At 41.0% G+C, this 19,229-nt stretch overlaps 1 protein-coding gene across 1 annotated transcript in view; it reads left to right on the top strand.

Annotated features, from left to right (window-relative positions):
- The window catches only part of dnah5 (dynein, axonemal, heavy chain 5), a gene marked incomplete at its 5' end in the record, with an annotated part of 130,147 nt that overhangs the window by 9,341 nt on the left and 101,577 nt on the right, over positions 1–19,229 (top strand). The window contains 23 exons of the mRNA XM_080768878.1: positions 1,664–1,798; positions 2,311–2,395; positions 2,887–3,065; positions 4,608–4,826; positions 4,941–5,078; positions 5,434–5,610; positions 5,861–5,974; positions 6,436–6,543; positions 7,422–7,544; positions 8,078–8,293; positions 9,544–9,570; positions 10,163–10,270; positions 10,723–10,808; positions 11,614–11,821; positions 12,239–12,352; positions 12,660–12,866; positions 13,056–13,136; positions 13,396–13,486; positions 13,817–13,962; positions 15,372–15,564; positions 17,391–17,594; positions 17,999–18,195; positions 19,011–19,104. Of these exons, the coding sequence (XP_080625004.1) occupies positions 1,664–1,798; positions 2,311–2,395; positions 2,887–3,065; positions 4,608–4,826; positions 4,941–5,078; positions 5,434–5,610; positions 5,861–5,974; positions 6,436–6,543; positions 7,422–7,544; positions 8,078–8,293; positions 9,544–9,570; positions 10,163–10,270; positions 10,723–10,808; positions 11,614–11,821; positions 12,239–12,352; positions 12,660–12,866; positions 13,056–13,136; positions 13,396–13,486; positions 13,817–13,962; positions 15,372–15,564; positions 17,391–17,594; positions 17,999–18,195; positions 19,011–19,104 (3,250 nt within the window). The remainder of the gene's footprint in view (positions 1–1,663; positions 1,799–2,310; positions 2,396–2,886; positions 3,066–4,607; positions 4,827–4,940; positions 5,079–5,433; positions 5,611–5,860; positions 5,975–6,435; positions 6,544–7,421; positions 7,545–8,077; positions 8,294–9,543; positions 9,571–10,162; positions 10,271–10,722; positions 10,809–11,613; positions 11,822–12,238; positions 12,353–12,659; positions 12,867–13,055; positions 13,137–13,395; positions 13,487–13,816; positions 13,963–15,371; positions 15,565–17,390; positions 17,595–17,998; positions 18,196–19,010; positions 19,105–19,229) is intronic.

Below are 19,229 nucleotides of genomic sequence, written 5' to 3'. Positions count from 1 at the left end.
CTGGCAGGCACCTGCAGGAAATATGGAATCACTTATCTTCCTGATGCCCATGCCCAATTTACCCATAATTCACCACAAACAATTGAGCGAATGCTGTGGTCCAGAGAGTGCTCTAACACGGCACTACCACTGAGTGCCTACATCTTTTAGCATGTTCCTTTTTTGTCGCAGTGGGGATTCAATCCAATCAGTGCCAGTGGTCTGTGCTGCCTGTTACAATAGCAACCTTTTTCTCTCCACCTCTCCCTTACATCTGTCGCTCTTTTATACCCCCTGGAATATACACGGTATGGCCAGCCCAGAGCTCAGCCTCAGAGGGTGTAAAAAAAGACCCATGTGGTGTACCATGCTCTTCTTTTATCAGTGCTTCTCTGACTTTATCTATTTAATACATGCACTGTGTATATCTTTTCAGCTGTCTTATCCATATCTTCAGTGTCTCTCTGTCTAATTAATCTCTCATATTAACTCCATCCCTCTCTCTTTCTTAAAATTCTATGCACATTCTTGCTTGTTTGCTCATGCATTAAATTCATTACAGTGTTTCATCAATCATGAAGGTAAAATACTAAAACCTGAAGGATCATATTTCATTAACAAGTTGTTTTATCTCCCAGCCCTGCCTAATGAAACAAATTGTACTAATGGTTTTAGAAATGCTGGTAGACACTTCCGGCATTGTTGTGAAAATGGTTGTTACTTCCACGTCATTGGCACCTTTTCAGAAATGTTCTGGTCAAAGTGACGTCAAAGGTTATTTTTAACTCATCGACCGTTCCCTGTTCTCTGCTATTTAAATTGCTCAAGTGAGGATAAGCGTGAGAGGCTGAGCTTTAAATGCAGTGTACATCTGCCACACCAAAGCCAACATAAACTATCCTGTAATGTGTTGGCTAGGCTTGTTCCTCTGTTACCAAGCAGCGGAACCTGGCAACATCTATTGTGTCTTATTTTACTGCCCCTATATCTTAGACACAAGCATGGTCTATGACACGGTATTCTGTGTAGTCTGGCTGGGTTCTTCTATATCTGTAGCAATTGAGGCTCATTGGGTGTCTAGAAAGGTTATATGAAGCAGAGAGCTGCATCTCCAAATCTGGATGATGACTTCACTGGTCCTCCACTGGACTTGTGGATTTTAATGATTGAATCACTAAGGAATATAACCCCTTATGCTACTGGTCCTGTATGGAATACCTTTTTTGGAGGCATACACTTGGATATTTTTTGTTTTACTTTGGTTACACCGGTAGTTCTTTAGATTTATCATTTCAAGTGATGTCAGAGCCCAAAGCTGCAAGGAATGCAGGAGAGCTTCTCTCATCAGGCATACCAAACAGCAAAGTATGTGAACAAAAGCCTGTGTTTTTTGAATACCACTGTAAGCTTGTAGGTAATGTTTGTGGTGACATCACACATCCATCATATCATAACAGGACATCAGGACAGGAGGAATTGGATAATTGAACTAGAAAAGTGTCCGGACGGAGGGACGGAGTGCAAATTAAGTGCAGGTGTTTATTGGAACTACAAGGAAATGTAGATTGCCAGACCAGAAAAGACAAAAATTAGGAATTACAGTGAAATAATTGAAAGTGTAGGCTACACTTTGACAAATGAAATTAAAACTGAATGTCCTGTGTTTACAATGCATTTTATTTAGCAAAAGTTGAAGGAGGAGCGAGAGGCGAAACGATCACAACTAGATGGAAGACATGACTATGTCCTCAGCATCGTGGCATCGTGCCTGGGGCTTGACAAAGCAGATGTGGAGGATGCCATACTGGAAGGGAATCAGGTAGTGTGTGTGTGTGTGTGTGTGTGTGTGTGTGTGTGTGTGTGTGTGTGTGTGTGTGACTGTGTGTGTGTGTGTGACTGTGTGACTGTGTGACTGTGTGGTGTGCGCGAGCGTGCACGTTCTTGTTCTCAAAGGTGTGTCTGTTAAAATATCACTGTTGGTATAAACCTTGTATGTTCAAAACATACAAGGTTTAATTGAACATTTATAAAACCCCAAGTAAGACTTAACCACTTGTGTCCCTATTTTGGGCATGTGATTAAATTCCTTTCAAACATAGCAAAAATAGCAGATCTATATGCTTACATCACACCGCGATGTGCTGTGAGCTTGTATAGCCTGCAATTTACACTGCTTTCGCATATGAGGTACAGTATGCAAAGTATAAAATAGGGCAATGATTTATGAAATATACATACAAAGATGAAACATTGAGATACAAGGTTTCTGTCCAACAGCGACAACATGAATGCGCTGATTGTGATTAAAACGTTTTCCTTTTGCTTGAGCAGATCGACCGTATGGAACAGTTCTTTGTGACGGACGGCCTTCCTCACCTGATGTTTTACTACCAGGAGGTTGAGCAGCTGGACGCAGGTACTGTATGTGGAGATAAAGTGATTATAAACCGATACCTAATCAAACTAAAAATCTAACTGGACATTCCCTCTCTTGATTTCAGAGGAAATCTAGATAGATATCACCTCTTGCCCGTTTGATTGAGTCATGAGCTCTAGATTATCTCTCCCTCTACTGTACATACTGTACAAGCCTGGGCTCATTGTGAGTTGAACTTGTGACATCTCTATAGGGCATCTCACTTGTATTTTCTTTTCATCCTTACTCCTAAGCTTTAGGAGCTTTAAAGCATGCGTTTGCTTTCCAAAGAGCTTTGGCCCAGTGCTTTGTTTTAACCTTTTCCCAGCAACTGGCCTGCAGCATGAAGCCCAAGGATTTTCTGATTTGGTGCCTTTTCACATGAATATTTCCCAGACTGAGCCACAGCAGACTAAGCCGCTTACAGGTGTGCCGTAAGAGGATTTCAGAATCTAATATTTGTCTATTTCCCATTTCAGTTGCTGCTACAGTGGCAGCAACACCTGCTCCATCCCAGGCCGCTGTCCAGCCCCCGTCCCAGCAGAGTGGTCGCATTAAAAAAGCGAAAGTGTTTGTGACAGAGGGGAGAGATGTTGCTCTGACTGGAGTGTGTGTTTTCTTCACCAGAGCCAACACTTCCAGGGCTACCACATCTGAAAATATACATAGGGTGAGAGAAGGTTGACTTTTTCTACAATTTTATGTAGAACGTTTTACTGTTTGTTTTGAGCTTTCTTTTATTAATTTTCTTTCTGAAAGAAAGATAGTATGAGAGAGAGCTTTATTTACCCATTTCACCCATTTCAAAGCCTAGCTTTCTGTATTATATATTTTCTCACCCCAGAGAATGAAGAAAACATGATGTAGCCATACATTCAACTGAATGTATGAAACATAGGATTTCAGTAGGTGGAGCTGTTTCTTCATGAATGGCGGTGTTTCTGAATGGCGGTGTTTCTGAATGGGGGTCTGTTCCCGAAGAAATGATATGCATCAGGACAAAAAAGATCATGTAAACTTATTCCTGTCTACCACTGCAGAGACTAGGGTTTTGAATACGCTTTATCAGGCTTGGCCGGTCACTTCAACAAACACAATTTAATTGGCCGTGTTCAGTCGGAGTGGGAAGCCGGGCTGAAAGGTTAAACTGTCGCTGCAGCGATGCCTAATGACAAAACTAAGAGCAATGTGTTCCTCTGCATGCGTTACACACACTCCTCACTGTCAGGTGAAAGGAAGCGGCCCACTGGCATATGTGTGAATTTGGAATTGACATAAAGACTAAATTGTTCAGTAATTGCCATTCCTTTGGCGGTGATTTTCCATAGGTGCTACCGTTAGGCTGGATGGTAAAGCACCATTAGTGTTTAATCGCTCCTGGCAGTTCTGGCTTATTGATCCCCACTTATCACCCGCTGTTATCTATGAAGATAATCACCATCACTGATTACAGGGTATCTTCCCAGTAAGCAGTCACAGCAAGGCAGGAAAGAAGAACATGATGATTGTTTGTCTACGTTGTGATCAGAATAGCCTCGGCTCACTATTTGCAGGCATTTTAATTTGTCTGACATTATTTCATATTGCCATATTTATAATTGTTTTTATAATAATAACAGTAAGACGACCTAAGGTCGCAATTATATTTAAAGAGTTTGTTTAATTAATCTGTACATGATAGAAACACAATTTCATTCTATTTCAGAAGAAAGTTTGTATCTCTTGCTTGTCCCATTGGGAATTTCCAATGTGACATACAAATTAAAGCTAATCTATATTAACTGTCTTTCCACCCAATAGAGTGCATGTGAAATAAAATTCACATGCAAGCATAACATTTAATCATTTACCATGTACTATATGTCTGAATCTACTTGCTTAGGCCATGTACTGTAATTACTGTATGTCTGCTGTGATAATGGAAGTGTCCATTATCTTCCACTGACTTGAACTTCTGAACCCTGACAAAGGGTGTTCATTTATTTATGTCACATGCTGTAACCCATGTATACGTGTATGATAACTTCTAGTCTGTACACCCCACAGCTGTGGGAGTGTACTTGTCATGTTTTGCTCTCGGCCTACATTTTTTATCATTGAAGGAAATGAGGCTTCCAAAAAGAAATCAATGTCCAATGTTAATATTTATTTAGCATCATTTCTAGCAGGATTTCTTTCTGCACAATGATGACAAACTTTTGTCATTTTCCAGGAAGTGAACTTCAACATGTTGGATACTGCAGAGGTGGGTCTGTTGAAGAGTGTGGAGCAGCTGTTGTCCGACATCTTCATCCCCACGCTGAAGAGGACCAACCATGGCTGGGGAGAGCTGGCCAGCCCCCAGGCCCAAGCTGTAAAACAGGACTTCATAGCCTCCTTGGACAGTTTTGTGTCTGTCCTGGCAGGGGCACAGGAGAGCCTTCAGGAGAAGGTGAAGCAGCCATATACTCTACCTACAACACATTTACCATCGAGAAACACGGTATATGCATGCAAAAAAAGATTACAGTATAAAAAATATTTACAGTATCTTGTTTTCATCCAGGTAAACCTGAAAAAGTGTGACACACTGGACCTCCAAACCATGAAGACTCCATCAGACTACAAGGCAGCAGCCAATAGCACAGAGACCATAGAGAAGATAGAGGCCTGTATGAAAATCTGGATAAAACAGATAGAACAAGTAAGATGAAGCCAATGTAATAACAGATTTTGTTTTCCCGCTCCATTGTACTCCAAGTCTTTGATTCAAGATTCAATAATTTATTTGCCATGTCAACAAGTTGATAGGAATTTGTCTTGGTTCATACTCAACATATACAGACAAGCATAGATACACAAACAAGAAGGACATGATGTAAGGATGATATGTAATAGTGTGAGCATGCACGCGCGCGCACACACACACACACACACACACACACACACACACACACACACACACACACACACACACACACACACACACTTCTCAAAGCTAGTTAGTCCAGGCTATCGGATACACATCCTGAACAAAAGTGGTTTTGTAACTCCACCAGGTCCTGGCTGAGAGTGACCAGTTAAGAAAGGAGGCAGATGACCTGGGCCCTCGTGCTGAGCTGGATCACTGGAAGAAACGAATGTCCCGCTTCAACTATCTAGTGGACCAGCTCAAAACCCCTGATGTTAAGGCTGTGCTAGGTGTCCTAATTTTAGCCAAGTCCAAACTCATCAAGGTTAGAAACTGCTGTGACCTCCTGCGTAACAACAAACCAAAATATACAGTATGCTGCGCCTGCTTCATATTGCCTTTTTATTTTAATTCACATTCATTGTTTCTCTCATAGTCATGACAAGATGACTTTTGGTTTATTTTGATCTTCTGTCTGTACTAATCTCTATTTCTACATTACATTTTACATTTGAATGTGACTGACTTATAATAACAGATATTAAGAGCTGGTGTTTTCTCTCTCCTCTGTCCAGTCGTGGCGCGAGCTGGACACAAGAATCACTGACTCGGCCAATGAGGCCAAAGACAATGTGAAGTACCTTTACACGCTGGAGAAGTTCTGTGACCCACTGTACAACAGTGACCCTGTGAGTACCTTTACACCCTGGAGAAGTTCTGTGACCCACTGTACAGCAGTGACCCTGTGAGATACATACATGCTTTAAATATGGATAATTTCATTGAATTATAAGCAATAGGAAATGACTGCATGCATGCAGTAAATGACTGCGTCCATATCAAACTGGTGCATAATAAAATGGCGTGTCACGAAACTATTTATTATTAAAATAAACATATTATAGAAAGAATAGTTGTTATGGAACTCCATGTGTGCATGGCTGTAATGTACTGTATGTCTTTGTTAAATAAGAAAGCATGTTTTCCTTAACCACTTATACCTTATACTTCATTGACCAGCTGCACCTCCTCCCTTTTTCCCCCTCTACACTAAATCACATCACTTCGCAAGATTATAGATTAGCTGTTTTCAACAAATGTTCGCCCCAGAACAGGGACATGTGATTAAAGGTTTCCTTCTTGGCCCCAGGTTTCAATGGTGGATGCAATCCCAGGTTTGATTAATGCCATCAGGATGATCCACAGCATTTCTCGCTACTACAACACATCTGAGAAGATCACGTCACTATTTGTTAAGGTAGGGATCACAATATTCTGTACACTATGACATGTACAGTTGCAATTACAGGTTCATATTAATAGTCGCATGAAGCATTAAACATTGAAGCAATTATTAAGCTACAATTATTATGCTATTATTGTGCTACAATTTATTTCTTTTGTGCTTTTGTTTGACATTCTTTTCAATTATATAAAACATTACAGTTATAGCTCTCTTGTTAATAAAATGTGACAACATGACAGATACACAAATACAATAACAAAACGAATAACAAAAAATAAATAAAAATAAAAATACAAACGCAACTCAACAATCAAAAACAAATAAAACAGATATGGTCCCCATTTTCCTCCCCACATTACTGTAATACAGGTCCTAATGGATTGCTTTTCATAAAATGCATGAACTGTCCCCATATTTCTTGAAAGTCATCAGATTTCCCTTTAATGGCTAAAGTCAATTTCTCTAGTGCAAGACAATTTAACAGTTCTTTGTACCATTGCTTGATGTCTGGTTTGTCTTGGTTTTTCCAAAAGAGTGCAATTGTATGTTTAGCCTGGAGAAGAGTAAGTAATCATACTCTTCTTTTTACTATTAACTTAGAAGTTATTAGGAAATATACCCAAGATACACAGTTGTGGACTAATAGGAATATCCTCTGAGATTATCTGGGATAATATACCAAGTACTTCTTTCCAAAACGTCATGATCTCTGGGCATTGCCATAAACAGTGAAATAATGTACCCTTCTCCACGTTGCACTTTACACTTCTTTTGTGCTTTTGAGTTTTGTTGATTATCGGAGGCTCTACTACGTGTAAGTGTCCGTTGCATGAGTTGAGGAATTCAATTCCTTCAATCTCCCAACTCACCTGGTCTTCCAATGTTTTCAGGTGACCAACCAAATGATTACAGCCTGCAAGGCTTACATCACTAATAACCACTCTGTCACCATATGGGACCAGCCTCAAGAGCAGGTGACAGAAAAGCTCAGAGCTGCCATCCACCTCAACCAGGTATTTATCCACTTAAGCCCTATTCAAAAACGTTCAAAAATAGCAGATCTAATAGCCGAGCTATTACATATTTTGAAACATTTTGCGTAACATGACATGCCCACTATAGGCACACCAGGCTAAAGTGGTAAGGCTCGATTCCTTACCACACATCGGCTGCATAATTGCCGAAACCAATGTTGTGAAAAACATCAAATAATGGCTGATATTTATCATTCAAGCCGATTATACAGAATGTATCGCCTGTCTTGTATATTGTAGTGTTGCATTACATGACATGAAACGATGTTCAGTTTGTGTGTACTCTCAGGTGTACTGGTTAGCAACAGGGTGTAATCATATTCTCTACACACACTATTGATGATACAATGTTGGGCTGACAATGTCATTTTCCGACGATAATGTGCTGCAAATGAAAACATGCAACTAAAACAACATTGTCTGCTTTTTCGTGGGTGCTGAGTGTTGCTTGGAGGAACATGGCAGTAGAGAACAGTAGCTTGTTACAGTATTTAATTAATTATGTTCACCAGGAGTACCAGCGGGTTTTCCACAAGACCAAGGTGCAACTGGAGCAGACCCCATCAGAAAGGCAGTTTGACTTCAGTGAAATGTACATATTTGGAAAGTTTGACACGTTCCAGCGGCGACTCAACAAGATCCTGGAAATGTTGAACACCATCTCTATCTACTCTGCCCTGCAAGACCCCAAGATAGAAGGACTGGAGACCATGGCCACCAGATTTCAGGTGGGTAAATGTTTGGAGACATTTTCTGTCCTGTGCTATACAATTAGATATCATTGCTGTTGGACAGAAAACTTGTATCTTCATAATTAAACATTTTATGTTTAGTTTTTTTCTTGTTGTTTTGAGTTGCAATGGGTTGTCACTCAGCTTGTTGATCTGTTGGTGGGTGAATATTCAGTTTAGATGCAAAGGAAAGGGGGCAATGAGCATTGTTTGACAGATATGACTTTTGTTCATTTTCAATAACTTTATTATGAATTAATTAATGAAGATGTATCAATATTTCTATATGGTATATTGGTATCCGGGTAGCTCAGTCAGTAGAGCACTCGCATTTGGACTACAATGTTGTGGGGTCAAGGCATGTACTGTACTGCCAACTCCACAATGAGTAGTACTGCTTGGGTAACTAAGTACTAGCTAGGAGTAGGAGTTGGTGGTAAGTGTTGCGCTCCACCTCAGCAATAAGCCACTCCGGTAGTGGAATAACTGAGTGTTATCCACCAACAAAACTTGACATCTCAGCAGAGTGGAGTGACTGGCACAGCACTTTTGAGAGAGAGAGACAAGAGAAAGACAGAGTGGAAACAGCATGTTGACTCAACCTTGGATGGCACATTTACCTCATGGGTTATGACAATGGTAGATCAAAATCTGCACCCTCAAATTTCAGGTGAATTATACACTTTTCTAATCCAGTGAGATGGTTTGCAGTGATTCAAAGTGAGAGATGAGAGGCTGCCAGTGTTGCAGTTTCATTGTTATAGTCAACAACTAAGCCTACTGCTTTCTATGGCCAGAAACTCAGGGACTCAAGAGAAATATGTCACATATTATATAGATCAAGTATTTACTTATTTACTTATTTCTTTATTTTCATACTGGGATGCAGAGTAGACCTTTTAGATTGAGATATGGTTCATACTAGGAGCTGGTGGAATTACAAATCAATATTGGGCGCATACTGTACGTGTCCTGACGTTTGTTGTCTATTTAATTATTAATGGAGCAGCTCCAGGCTGCACATCTGCTTGACATCACAGATTACAGTCTTGGTTCGTTGGTTTCTACCTTTGGGGAAATAATTGCTCATGTCCACACAGTCAAACACATTGATTGGGCTGCACTTCACATAGAAGTAGAATTTGAATGTATATCGAGCCAGTATTCCAGATGGCTAACCATATCCACATATTTTATTTATGAATGTAAAAATGTTCACTTTTTTTTCTGCTACCTTGGATGGACAGACTTCAGATATGCAGGCAAAGTGGGAGGTAACGTTTAATCAAGGTTTAAAACCTGTCATTTTATTTTTTTCTTCTTAATATTGCATGAACCAGCTTCATCCTAGAATAGATTTAGAAAATCCGTAGATAAATAAAACATTCTCATACGTTTTAACAGAATTAAACTCCAAGAAAACCATTTCAATGCATGCAATTGACATCCCTTGCTCCATAATTTAATTAACATACTTTTTACTAAATTATATCGGTGTGTGTTCTTCTCAGATTAGTCTAATTGCATCAGATGCATACTTATAACTAAGAAGGGGGACTGGGGGACCATGTGTTTTTCCTTTATTGCTCAGCATACTGTAAAACTGCCAGTATTACTGTATGCATCCTGCTCTCTCTTTGCTAGCAATAGTAGTATAGCCATCAACAGCCGAGACGGACTTCTGCTCATTGAAATTAAATAGGCATAACAAATGAGTGTTAAACTAAAAAAAGATCCTTGTCACTGTGTGTGTGTGTGTGTGTGTGTGTGTGTGTGTGTGTGTGTGTGTGTGTGTGTGTGTGTGTGTGTGTGTGTGTCTCTGTGTCTGTGTCTGTGTCTGTGTCTGTGTGTCTGTGTCTGGGCCAGGCTATCGTGCTTTCCATGCAGAAGAAGCACTACAGTGTCCTGGACCAGAGACAGACCGATTTCGATGTGGACTATGTGGATTTCTGTAAAAGCACAGCTGAACTCCATGTAAGTTCATCATGTGAATGTTGTAGCGTAGCCAACTGTAGGTGCTGTTTGGAGGTTGGTAGGTGCACCCCTGAGAAGTTTTACAATGCTTGGTGTAGGCCTGGGTTTTATGGATAAAACAAATATTACTATATTGTTTACCTAATAAATCAATATTGTACTGTGACGGTAATTTTGTTTTTAATAAAGCGATTAAAAAAGGAAAAAGATAGCACATGCCATATCACAACATTATGTCATTACATTATCTAAAATCTAGGCTAATCACACATGCGTGTCATTGGTAAATGTGATTATAATCAGAGACATAGATATATAAATACTTACTCATAATCTGTATTGACAGATTATTCTAAGTAGTTGGTATATCTCTTATAATGGATTGTCTCTTATAATTAACATAATTATACCTCTGTTCACGTAAATTCAATAATTTATTGTTTTTTTTCCAGAATATCCTGAAGAGTTTCATGGACAACACGTTTGAAAGGATTCACAATACAGAGAGAGCTCTGAATGTCATGACGAGATTTGAAAGGTAAGCATCTGATGATTTTCAGTTAGGCTACCTCACATATAAATGTGACACGTTTGTCAGTCTTTAGGCCAGTGGTTCCCAAACGTTTTCATGTCAAGGTCCCCCAAATGGACACTCATTAGCCCGCGGACCCCCATTTGAAAATATATGCCAAGGATCCCCATAAGAGAAGATTTTCACGGTTCTAGCAGTGATTTTCAACCATTTTAATTTCAAGGAACCCCATGTTTGACCTGACTTAGGCTACGGTCCCACATTTCTATCTCTGGAACCCCAATGTATTTTGTAAAATCAAGCTTAATTTGACGGGTCCATTTGGTTCCATTTGTACACTCTCAGAGTTACAGACCCATAAGGGTCCATTTGGTTCCAAACTATCATTTAGCTGGGACCCCCTGGAACTCCCTCAGGGACCCCTAGGGGTCCCCGGACCCTACTTTGGGAACCACTGCTTTAGGCCACATACTGTATATGCCACACTTTAGGTATCAAACTAACTATCACACTGAGTAATAAAGTATTCAATCAATCAATCGGGTTGCACGCTGGCCAGGTGGTCCAGGCGCATGCCACATATAGGCTTTGGCCTATATGTGCGTTGCGTGTTTGAGTCCCGTTCATGACGACCTTTGCTGCGTGTCTCTCTCCTTAATTCTCTCTCTCAATCTTTCCTGTCCATCTTCACTTGATACTATCAATAAAGGCAGAAAAGCCAAAAAAAATCGTATAAAACAATAACTCGTAACTGGAGTCGTAACAGAATGGTAAATAACTGTAATAACCTGTAATTGATTTGGTCTTGCAGACTGGGCATCCCAGGGCTCGGCATTGAGGAGAGGTATCAGTGCATTCTGCAGAACTATGGTCGGGATATTGAGATGGTCTCCCGCATTTACACCAAGCATAAACTGGATCCTCCCATTGGACGAGACCTGCCCCCGGTGGTGGGCCGGATTCTCTGGTCCCGGCAGCTGTACCGCAGGATCCAGGAACCCATGGATCTCTTTCAAAAGGTTAGATTAAATTGTGATTCTCAATCCAATTTTAATTTCAAGGACCCCACAGTTTCATATGCTTTAGAGTAGAGTCGACCACTAACCCTTTCCTGGAATCCAAGGAAAGTCTGCAGTGTTATTTGAACTCTTGAGGGTGTAAAATGGAATGGTATCCTTACGGATCCATTTGTTTCCATTCGTACACCCTCAGGGATTTGTACACACTCGGAGTTACAGACGTGTCTACGGTCCATTTGGTTCTCCTAACTATCATGACTCAATCTGGGGACCCCCTGGAACCCCCTCAAGGACCCCTGGGTCAGAACCATTGATATAAAATACTATATCCTCTCCTTGAAATGTGCCCACACGCCCCCTGACTGCCTGCATCTCCAATGACGCTTCCTTTACTGTACTGGGACCTTACCTCCACAGCATGCAGGGGTTCTGTCCACTCCTGAGGCTAAGAGGATCATCCGCAACTACAACAGGGTGGCCAGGGTGTTGCTGGAGTATGAGATACTCTACCATCAAGGTTGGATGACACAGGTGAGGGAAACAGGAAACCTTATGTTAGATATAGTACAGTACATGGATCTAAAGATTGCATGGGGAACCCCTGCTACGACATTTCAATACATTTTGTAAAATAATACAGTAAAATACATTAAAATAAATCAGTTCATGTATGGCATACATTATTACATTGATGGATTTGAGGTGTACTTAATGGTTCTGTGCACAATTATATGTAGGCCTATTCCGTTGCTCTTAAAGTCATTAGGACATCTGTGTCTCCCACTCTCCACAGTGGTGTTTGTTGTTTCTTGAACACCACCTTGCCTTTCTCTTGCAGATGGAGGACGCCAGGCTGGGTCTACAAGCATCTCTACTGGTCAGGTCTGCAGAGACAGGGGAGCTTTTTGTGAACTTTGACCCTGAGATCCTGACCCAGGTCAGGGAGTCGGAGGGCATGACCAGGATGAAGTTGGAGATCCCACCCTTTGCTGCCCTGCTGCAGGAAAGACAGACCTCCCTCAAGACAAATTTCAACAAACTACAGGTGCATATGTGCAAAGCTAAAACAATTTAGATTAATGTCAAACACTATACTTGTTTTTATGTATTTGTTGCAACACATGTATGCGTCAGGACGGTATGCATTTTGTCATATCAACTTCAGTTTGACTTAAATTCTACCTCAAACATGGAAATGATTTGATCACGATGTCTTCGCATCTACGCCTTCTAGATGATCTTGTGTGAGAACACCAGAGTCCGGGCTAAGATTCAGAGTGCCTTTGAACAGCTGGTCATGCCTCATGTAACTAAGGTAAGACTGCATTTTAAGAGATAGAATTGTCTGAAATTGTCAAACATTTGAAATGGATTTTCACGTGAAACCCATATGAGCCATAGTCATGAAACGGCTTTGTTCTTACATTGTGGTGTGGAATTCCTATTGCTACGCTGGTGGATGAGAGCACAGCAAAACTCACTGATGAAACAGTACATGTACTCTACACAGTATATTATAATTATTATAATACAGCTGCTGTCATGCTCATCAACTTACATCACTGACTGAACAGGTGGACGAGGCTATACTCCCAGGTCTGACCTCCCTTAACTGGACATCACTGAACATAGACAAGTACCTCAGCCGCATCAGTGCAGCTCTGGGTAAGCAGAAAATCCAGGAGGATCAATTTCCCATGTGCTGACACGCATGACATTGTCTTATTCAGCACCTGCAACATCTGATCAAACTCAGATTCATGGATTCATTGTGTGTGTGTGTGTGTGTGTGTGTGTGTGTGTGTGTGTGTGTGTGTGTGTGTGTGTGTGTGTGTGTGTGTGTGTGTGTGTGTGTGTGTGTGTGTGTGTGTGTGTGTGTGTGTGTGTGTGTGTGTGTGTGTGTGTGTGTGTGTGTGTGTGTGTGTGTGTGTGTGTGTGTGTGTGTGTGTGTGTGTGTGTGCGCCTCTCTCCCTTTGTCCACCCTAACCCCTCCAGTGGACCTTGAGCTGTTGATGGACAGAGTGAACGACTTGGTGGAGTTCAGGATAGACACAGTGCTTCAGGAGATGAGTACAGCAACACTGTGTGTTCTACCAGAAGACGAGCCCTTCACCTGCGAAGAGTTTGTTCAGACCACCAGGGTAGATTCAATATGCACTCTACAGCACGTTGTGTACATTTGTCACAATTTCTACATGGTTGGCTGAGCACACATTATTCCTTCTTTTCCTCCTCTTGCAAAAAATTATGAAAATGAGAAGTCTAGCCAGATGTAAAAATATCATCTATATTATGATATACTGTAATGTTAGAAGCATAAAATGGATAGTTTGAAACATAGAAACCATAGAGGTATATTTGTCAAATAAAATATCTTTAGTCATACTATTTAACTTTATAATCTTTCACTGGTTTATTTTTCACAATAACCGTTCCACTTTTTGTGGCTTTCGCCTTTATTTTATATTTTTTATGGAGGGACTGACGGTAGGCTGACAGGAAATGGGGGAGAGAGATGGGGGGATGACATGCAGTAAAGGCCGTCGGGAATGGGAGTCGAACCCACGGCACACTGCCAGACTGGATTACCAGCCAAGGTGCCTGGACTGCTGAGCCACGGCCCAGGCTTTTTAACAACTTCTTGCTCATGCCAAAGTGATGTAGGCACCGGATACGTGTATTCATTTATGTATTTGACAGTTAATAAATAAAGTTTCTGGCAACATTATGTTGCTTTGCAAAATGTACTCGGGTGCTAGGACCTTTTTCAGTGTTTCATCCTTAGTGACTAATGCAGTATTGACAACGGATTTCAACAATAGTAATGTAATGTTAGTATGTTACCATAGATCATCCAGTATAACAAGATGACTCCCCTAGATAGTGTGTAGACATTTAGATCACTATAATGGCACATGATCCAACACCTCGTTGACTGTTTATTATGATTACACCGTATGTTCTCAGGAAGCTGTTGTATTCTCATCGGGCATTTCTGTGATATCTTTAGATTAACGAGCAGGTTGCCTGACTGCTTGTGTGGTAACCTGTATGTCATCTATTACAATAATATGCATCAATTTGTGTGACGGTCCCTGTGTGGGAGCAGTGAGAGGCTCATTAGTTTGACAGGACAGCCATAGCTACAGGTACATGAATCATGGCTTATTCATGAAATAGCTGCTTAGTCATCAAACTGTCACTGTCACTGCGTCACTGCACAGCTGAAAAAGCAATGCATGTTATGAGGATATGAATGAATGACACGCCGACTTCCCACCCATGCTTTGAGATCAGATGTAGTGCAGATATAATTGCCACATTGAGATGGATATGTTCATTTTCTGGCTCACTTCATCACCAATCCGGCATAGGCCGTTGAGATGGATGGAAATGAGCTCACTTACTTGACTCACATACTGTATGAATTGAATTTGATTCATTTGTCTCGCTGTCTTTGTCCTAGGAATCTCTACATGGGAACTGTGTTGTGCTAATTACAACTACTGTACCGTACGTGTATTTATGTGTTCTTGTCTTCATCACACAGGACCTGTGCATTAAAGGAGCTCAGATCCTCCACACGAAGAGCTCGTTAGTGGAGGAGGCGGCTAATGAATTGATCAACATGCTACTGGAGTTTGACCACAGTCCTACAGAGGAACCGGAGAAGGTTCCTGAAGACAATCGCACTGAGAGCAAGACCATGGACCATGCGGAGAGTGATGGTACACTGATATTATGTGTTTAGAAATACAACAGAATGGGGAAATCGTACAGTAGCTCATATGGCAGCGGTGAGAAGGATTTTGGACAACATGGACAAGCATGTATTGACGACATTTATTGTCCCATTCACTTTAAAGTTATTCTGCCATGATTTCATTTAAAACCTGGTCGATGCAAAATTTTGCACACACACTCCCTTGATTCCAAAGATAAACCTCTGCCCCAAATTTTCCAGAACGGCCTGTTATAGAGCCACCAGGACGCCGACTTTTGTAAAACACATTCTTTTATATTACTCCTCCAGATTATGTCCAAAAATCCTGCAAATTGTTACACAGTATCTCTATAGTCATGTGTTCAAGCCGGATCTGTCCAATATTTCATATTCCATCCTAATTGGCCAACATTGGCATTCAAAGTTTGCAGGATTGGCATGCAATTTAATTGAAATCTTTCACAGACTTTCCTACTAAGCTGAGGAATATATCCCACCCTTTTCACATTGGCCTGTTATAGCACCACCAACAGGTGGATTTTTGAAAAACATTTTTCGACAAAATGCTTCAAATCATCTAATTCACCCTTTGTCAAATCCTGCCCATGGTTGTGCATCTCTTCGCAGCAATTGGTTGCCGTTTCGTGGTTGGACAAAAATCCTTTCCCTCTATCCACTACCATTGAAATAACTGAAAAATAAGTTTTTCAGTTGCTTAGTTTCGATATTCTGTGCATTCAATTCTTATTTTAAACTTGGTGTCAGTAAAAAATGAACATCTCAGGTGCAGCATGGTGACTGGACATATCATGTTTGTTTTAGTTTTTTCCAAAAAATGTTTTAATAAATTCCACATAAACAAGGCGGAACCAGGGCGGAACAAGGCAGAATGAGCCTGCTGGTTAGTCAGTCAGGGACCAATCAGAAGGCAAAGGGTGAATTGCCATCCAAGGTGTAACAAGAAATGGCACCCTTTTCACATTGGCCTATTATAGCGCCACCAGTGCCCAGGTCACAACGTGACCTGGCCTGGTGGAGACCTGTGCCCCGAGGGGCACTTTCTCTAGTTCACTATAGTTCTACTCAGGGGCGGCCTTAAGGATCGGGAGGCCCCGTTCATGACGTCATAACTTTAATAATTAATAATTATTTGTCAGTGTGTATTATCGGACTTCAAAGCATGAACAGCATACACAGCCAAGTAGAAAATACACAAAAGCAGCTTGCTTGATTTAACATTTTTTTTACTTTTAAGGTATAACTGGAAGGCAGCATTGGCTATACAATGATGCAATCGCAACTATCAGAGTGCACCAAACAACACACTATACTACTACTACTATTTCTTTTTTCAAAATAAATAGTAGTAGTAGTAGTTTTTTTATTCTTTGGGGAGGCCCCTGGAGACTCGAGGCCCGTTTCAATTGAACATGAACATGAACCTTGGTTTATAAAAAACAAAGTTGTCCTAGTAGTGTAGGATTTGTGAACAAAATAAACGTTAAATATAGGCAAATTAACGAGCTGTTACTGTAAAACAAGGCTATAGTATGACTGGACACTTATATACAGTATATGAAATGCTGTAGGCTTTTTAATTTGAAACGACGGATACAAGAAGTAGTGACAGCCGGCCAGTGGAACTTCATCCGTCAGTGATGTTCAGGTTTGTATTATCCCCATAGAGGTCAGATCCCCATAGAGATCATCCAGGCTTACTCGACCACTAGTCCAAGTAACTAACTAACCACTCAGTCAGTCAGTCAGTCAGTCACTCACTCACTCACTCACTCACTGAGAAATTAAACAGCTACGGTCTAATGTGCATGTTGTGAATCTTCACAGTTAGTGCTCCAGCTAGTGGCCTTGCTTCTCCCCTGGTAAGGAGGAAGAAGAAGAGGGACCTGATGGAGGTGATGGAGGAGGAAGCCCAGGAGCTGCTCTCTCACTTCAACCACCGTAATATGGACGCGCTGCTGCGACTCACACGGAACACCCTGGAGATGCTGCGCAAACGCATTCACGCCTCCTCTCTCATACACTTCCTTGGTGAGACTTACTGTTTCTAATTGGTTGGCTGCTCTTTTTGCCAAAACGATCAAACCATAGCACTACTGAGTTTTACTACTAGGCTACCTACACAGTAAATTCCATATACCATATACTAGGCTACTAGGCTACATACTACTAGGCTACCTACAGTACACAGTAAATTCCTGAATATTGATTAAACTGTGAAAGTTTACAAATTGAGCTGAAAATGTGTAACATTTAAACAAAAAAATAATCAGGAAAGGCTACCATGAGACTATGCTATAGCATCTTTACAGAAGTAGTTGCATACTGTAAGTAATAGTTGTTTTTATGAATTCTGAAGTAAAATGTCTGTAAAATATAAACCTCTGAAATATAGCAAATATATGATAGACCTTTTTTTATTTATTCTTCTGCAGCTGAGAGTGATTCGTCCAGCCGTGCCAAAAGTGGTGGCCAGCAGAGCATCTTTAGGGCCAACGTGATTCTGTCCATCCCCAACATTGTCATGGTACCAGCCCTGGATGAGCTCCAGCAGGCTCTGAACCGGGCTGTGGACTGTGTGGTCAGTGTCAGCAAGGGAGTAGGCCAATGGTGTCCAGAGAGGATCTCTAAGGTGGGCATACTTGTTGGATGTGGTAGGGTCAGTTGTGTGTGTTATAGGACGGTGCCTCCCGCTCCCCTACCTTTAGAGCAGCAATTCGTGTTACGACTCAGTAAGTGCCATACACCTTTGTCAAACACCAGGGTAAGTGGTTATGGAATTAGAGTCCTATAGAGCGTCGCAGTACCGCCGGAAGACAATTTCCCCATAGACAAAGTATTTATTTAAAGACCTGTAAGCCAACTCGGGTCGTGACAACTCATGACAACAAACACAATGTTTTGGTCTGAACAAAAAATTAGATACAAAAAAAGTGTTTTTTCATCTTTCAAATTATTTGTTCAGCCCAAATACTTTTGTTTTTTGTCATGAGTTGTCACGATCCGAGTTGGCTTTGACCGAGGCTTACAGGTCTTACTTACTACGTACATAGCAGTTTCAAGCTGGTGCGTGTGTGCGTGCGTGCATGCGTGCATGCGTGCATGCGTGCGTGCGTGCGTGAACCACTGAACTAAAACACAAATTTGCTGTTATGGAGACATTGAAGAACTCATACTGCAGTGTTATGTTATGGAGACATTGAAGAACTCATACTGCAGTGTTATGTTATAGAGACATTGAATAACTCATACTGCAGTGTTATGTTTCTGTTATGTAGACATTGAAGGACTCATACTGCAGTGTTATGTTGTGGAGACATTGAAGGACTCATACTTCAGTGTTATGTTTCTGTTATGTAGACATTGAAGGACTCATACTGCAGTGTTATGTTATGGAGATATTGAAGAACTCATACTGCAGTGTTATGTTTTTCGTTTTCCTTGCAGAGGAAGATGAGTGAGCGGCGGATGGCTGCATTGAAACAGGAGAGCAGTGAGAGTGAATCAGATGATGGAGAAACCACATACAGAAGTCTGGCTGGTAAGTTGGACCATTATGTACAAACACATGGATTGCATACTAGATCCACCATCCAGCTGAAATAATTATCTATCCGCACCCATATGAACACAACTTATTAATAATTCCATACAGAGTAGGCCCAC

The sequence above is a fragment of the Protomyctophum bolini genome (genome assembly GCF_963924005.1).
Source record: "Protomyctophum bolini genome assembly, chromosome: 7".
Lineage (NCBI taxonomy): Eukaryota > Metazoa > Chordata > Actinopteri > Myctophiformes > Myctophidae > Protomyctophum > Protomyctophum bolini.
This window is presented reverse-complemented; position numbering and strand designations above follow the sequence as displayed.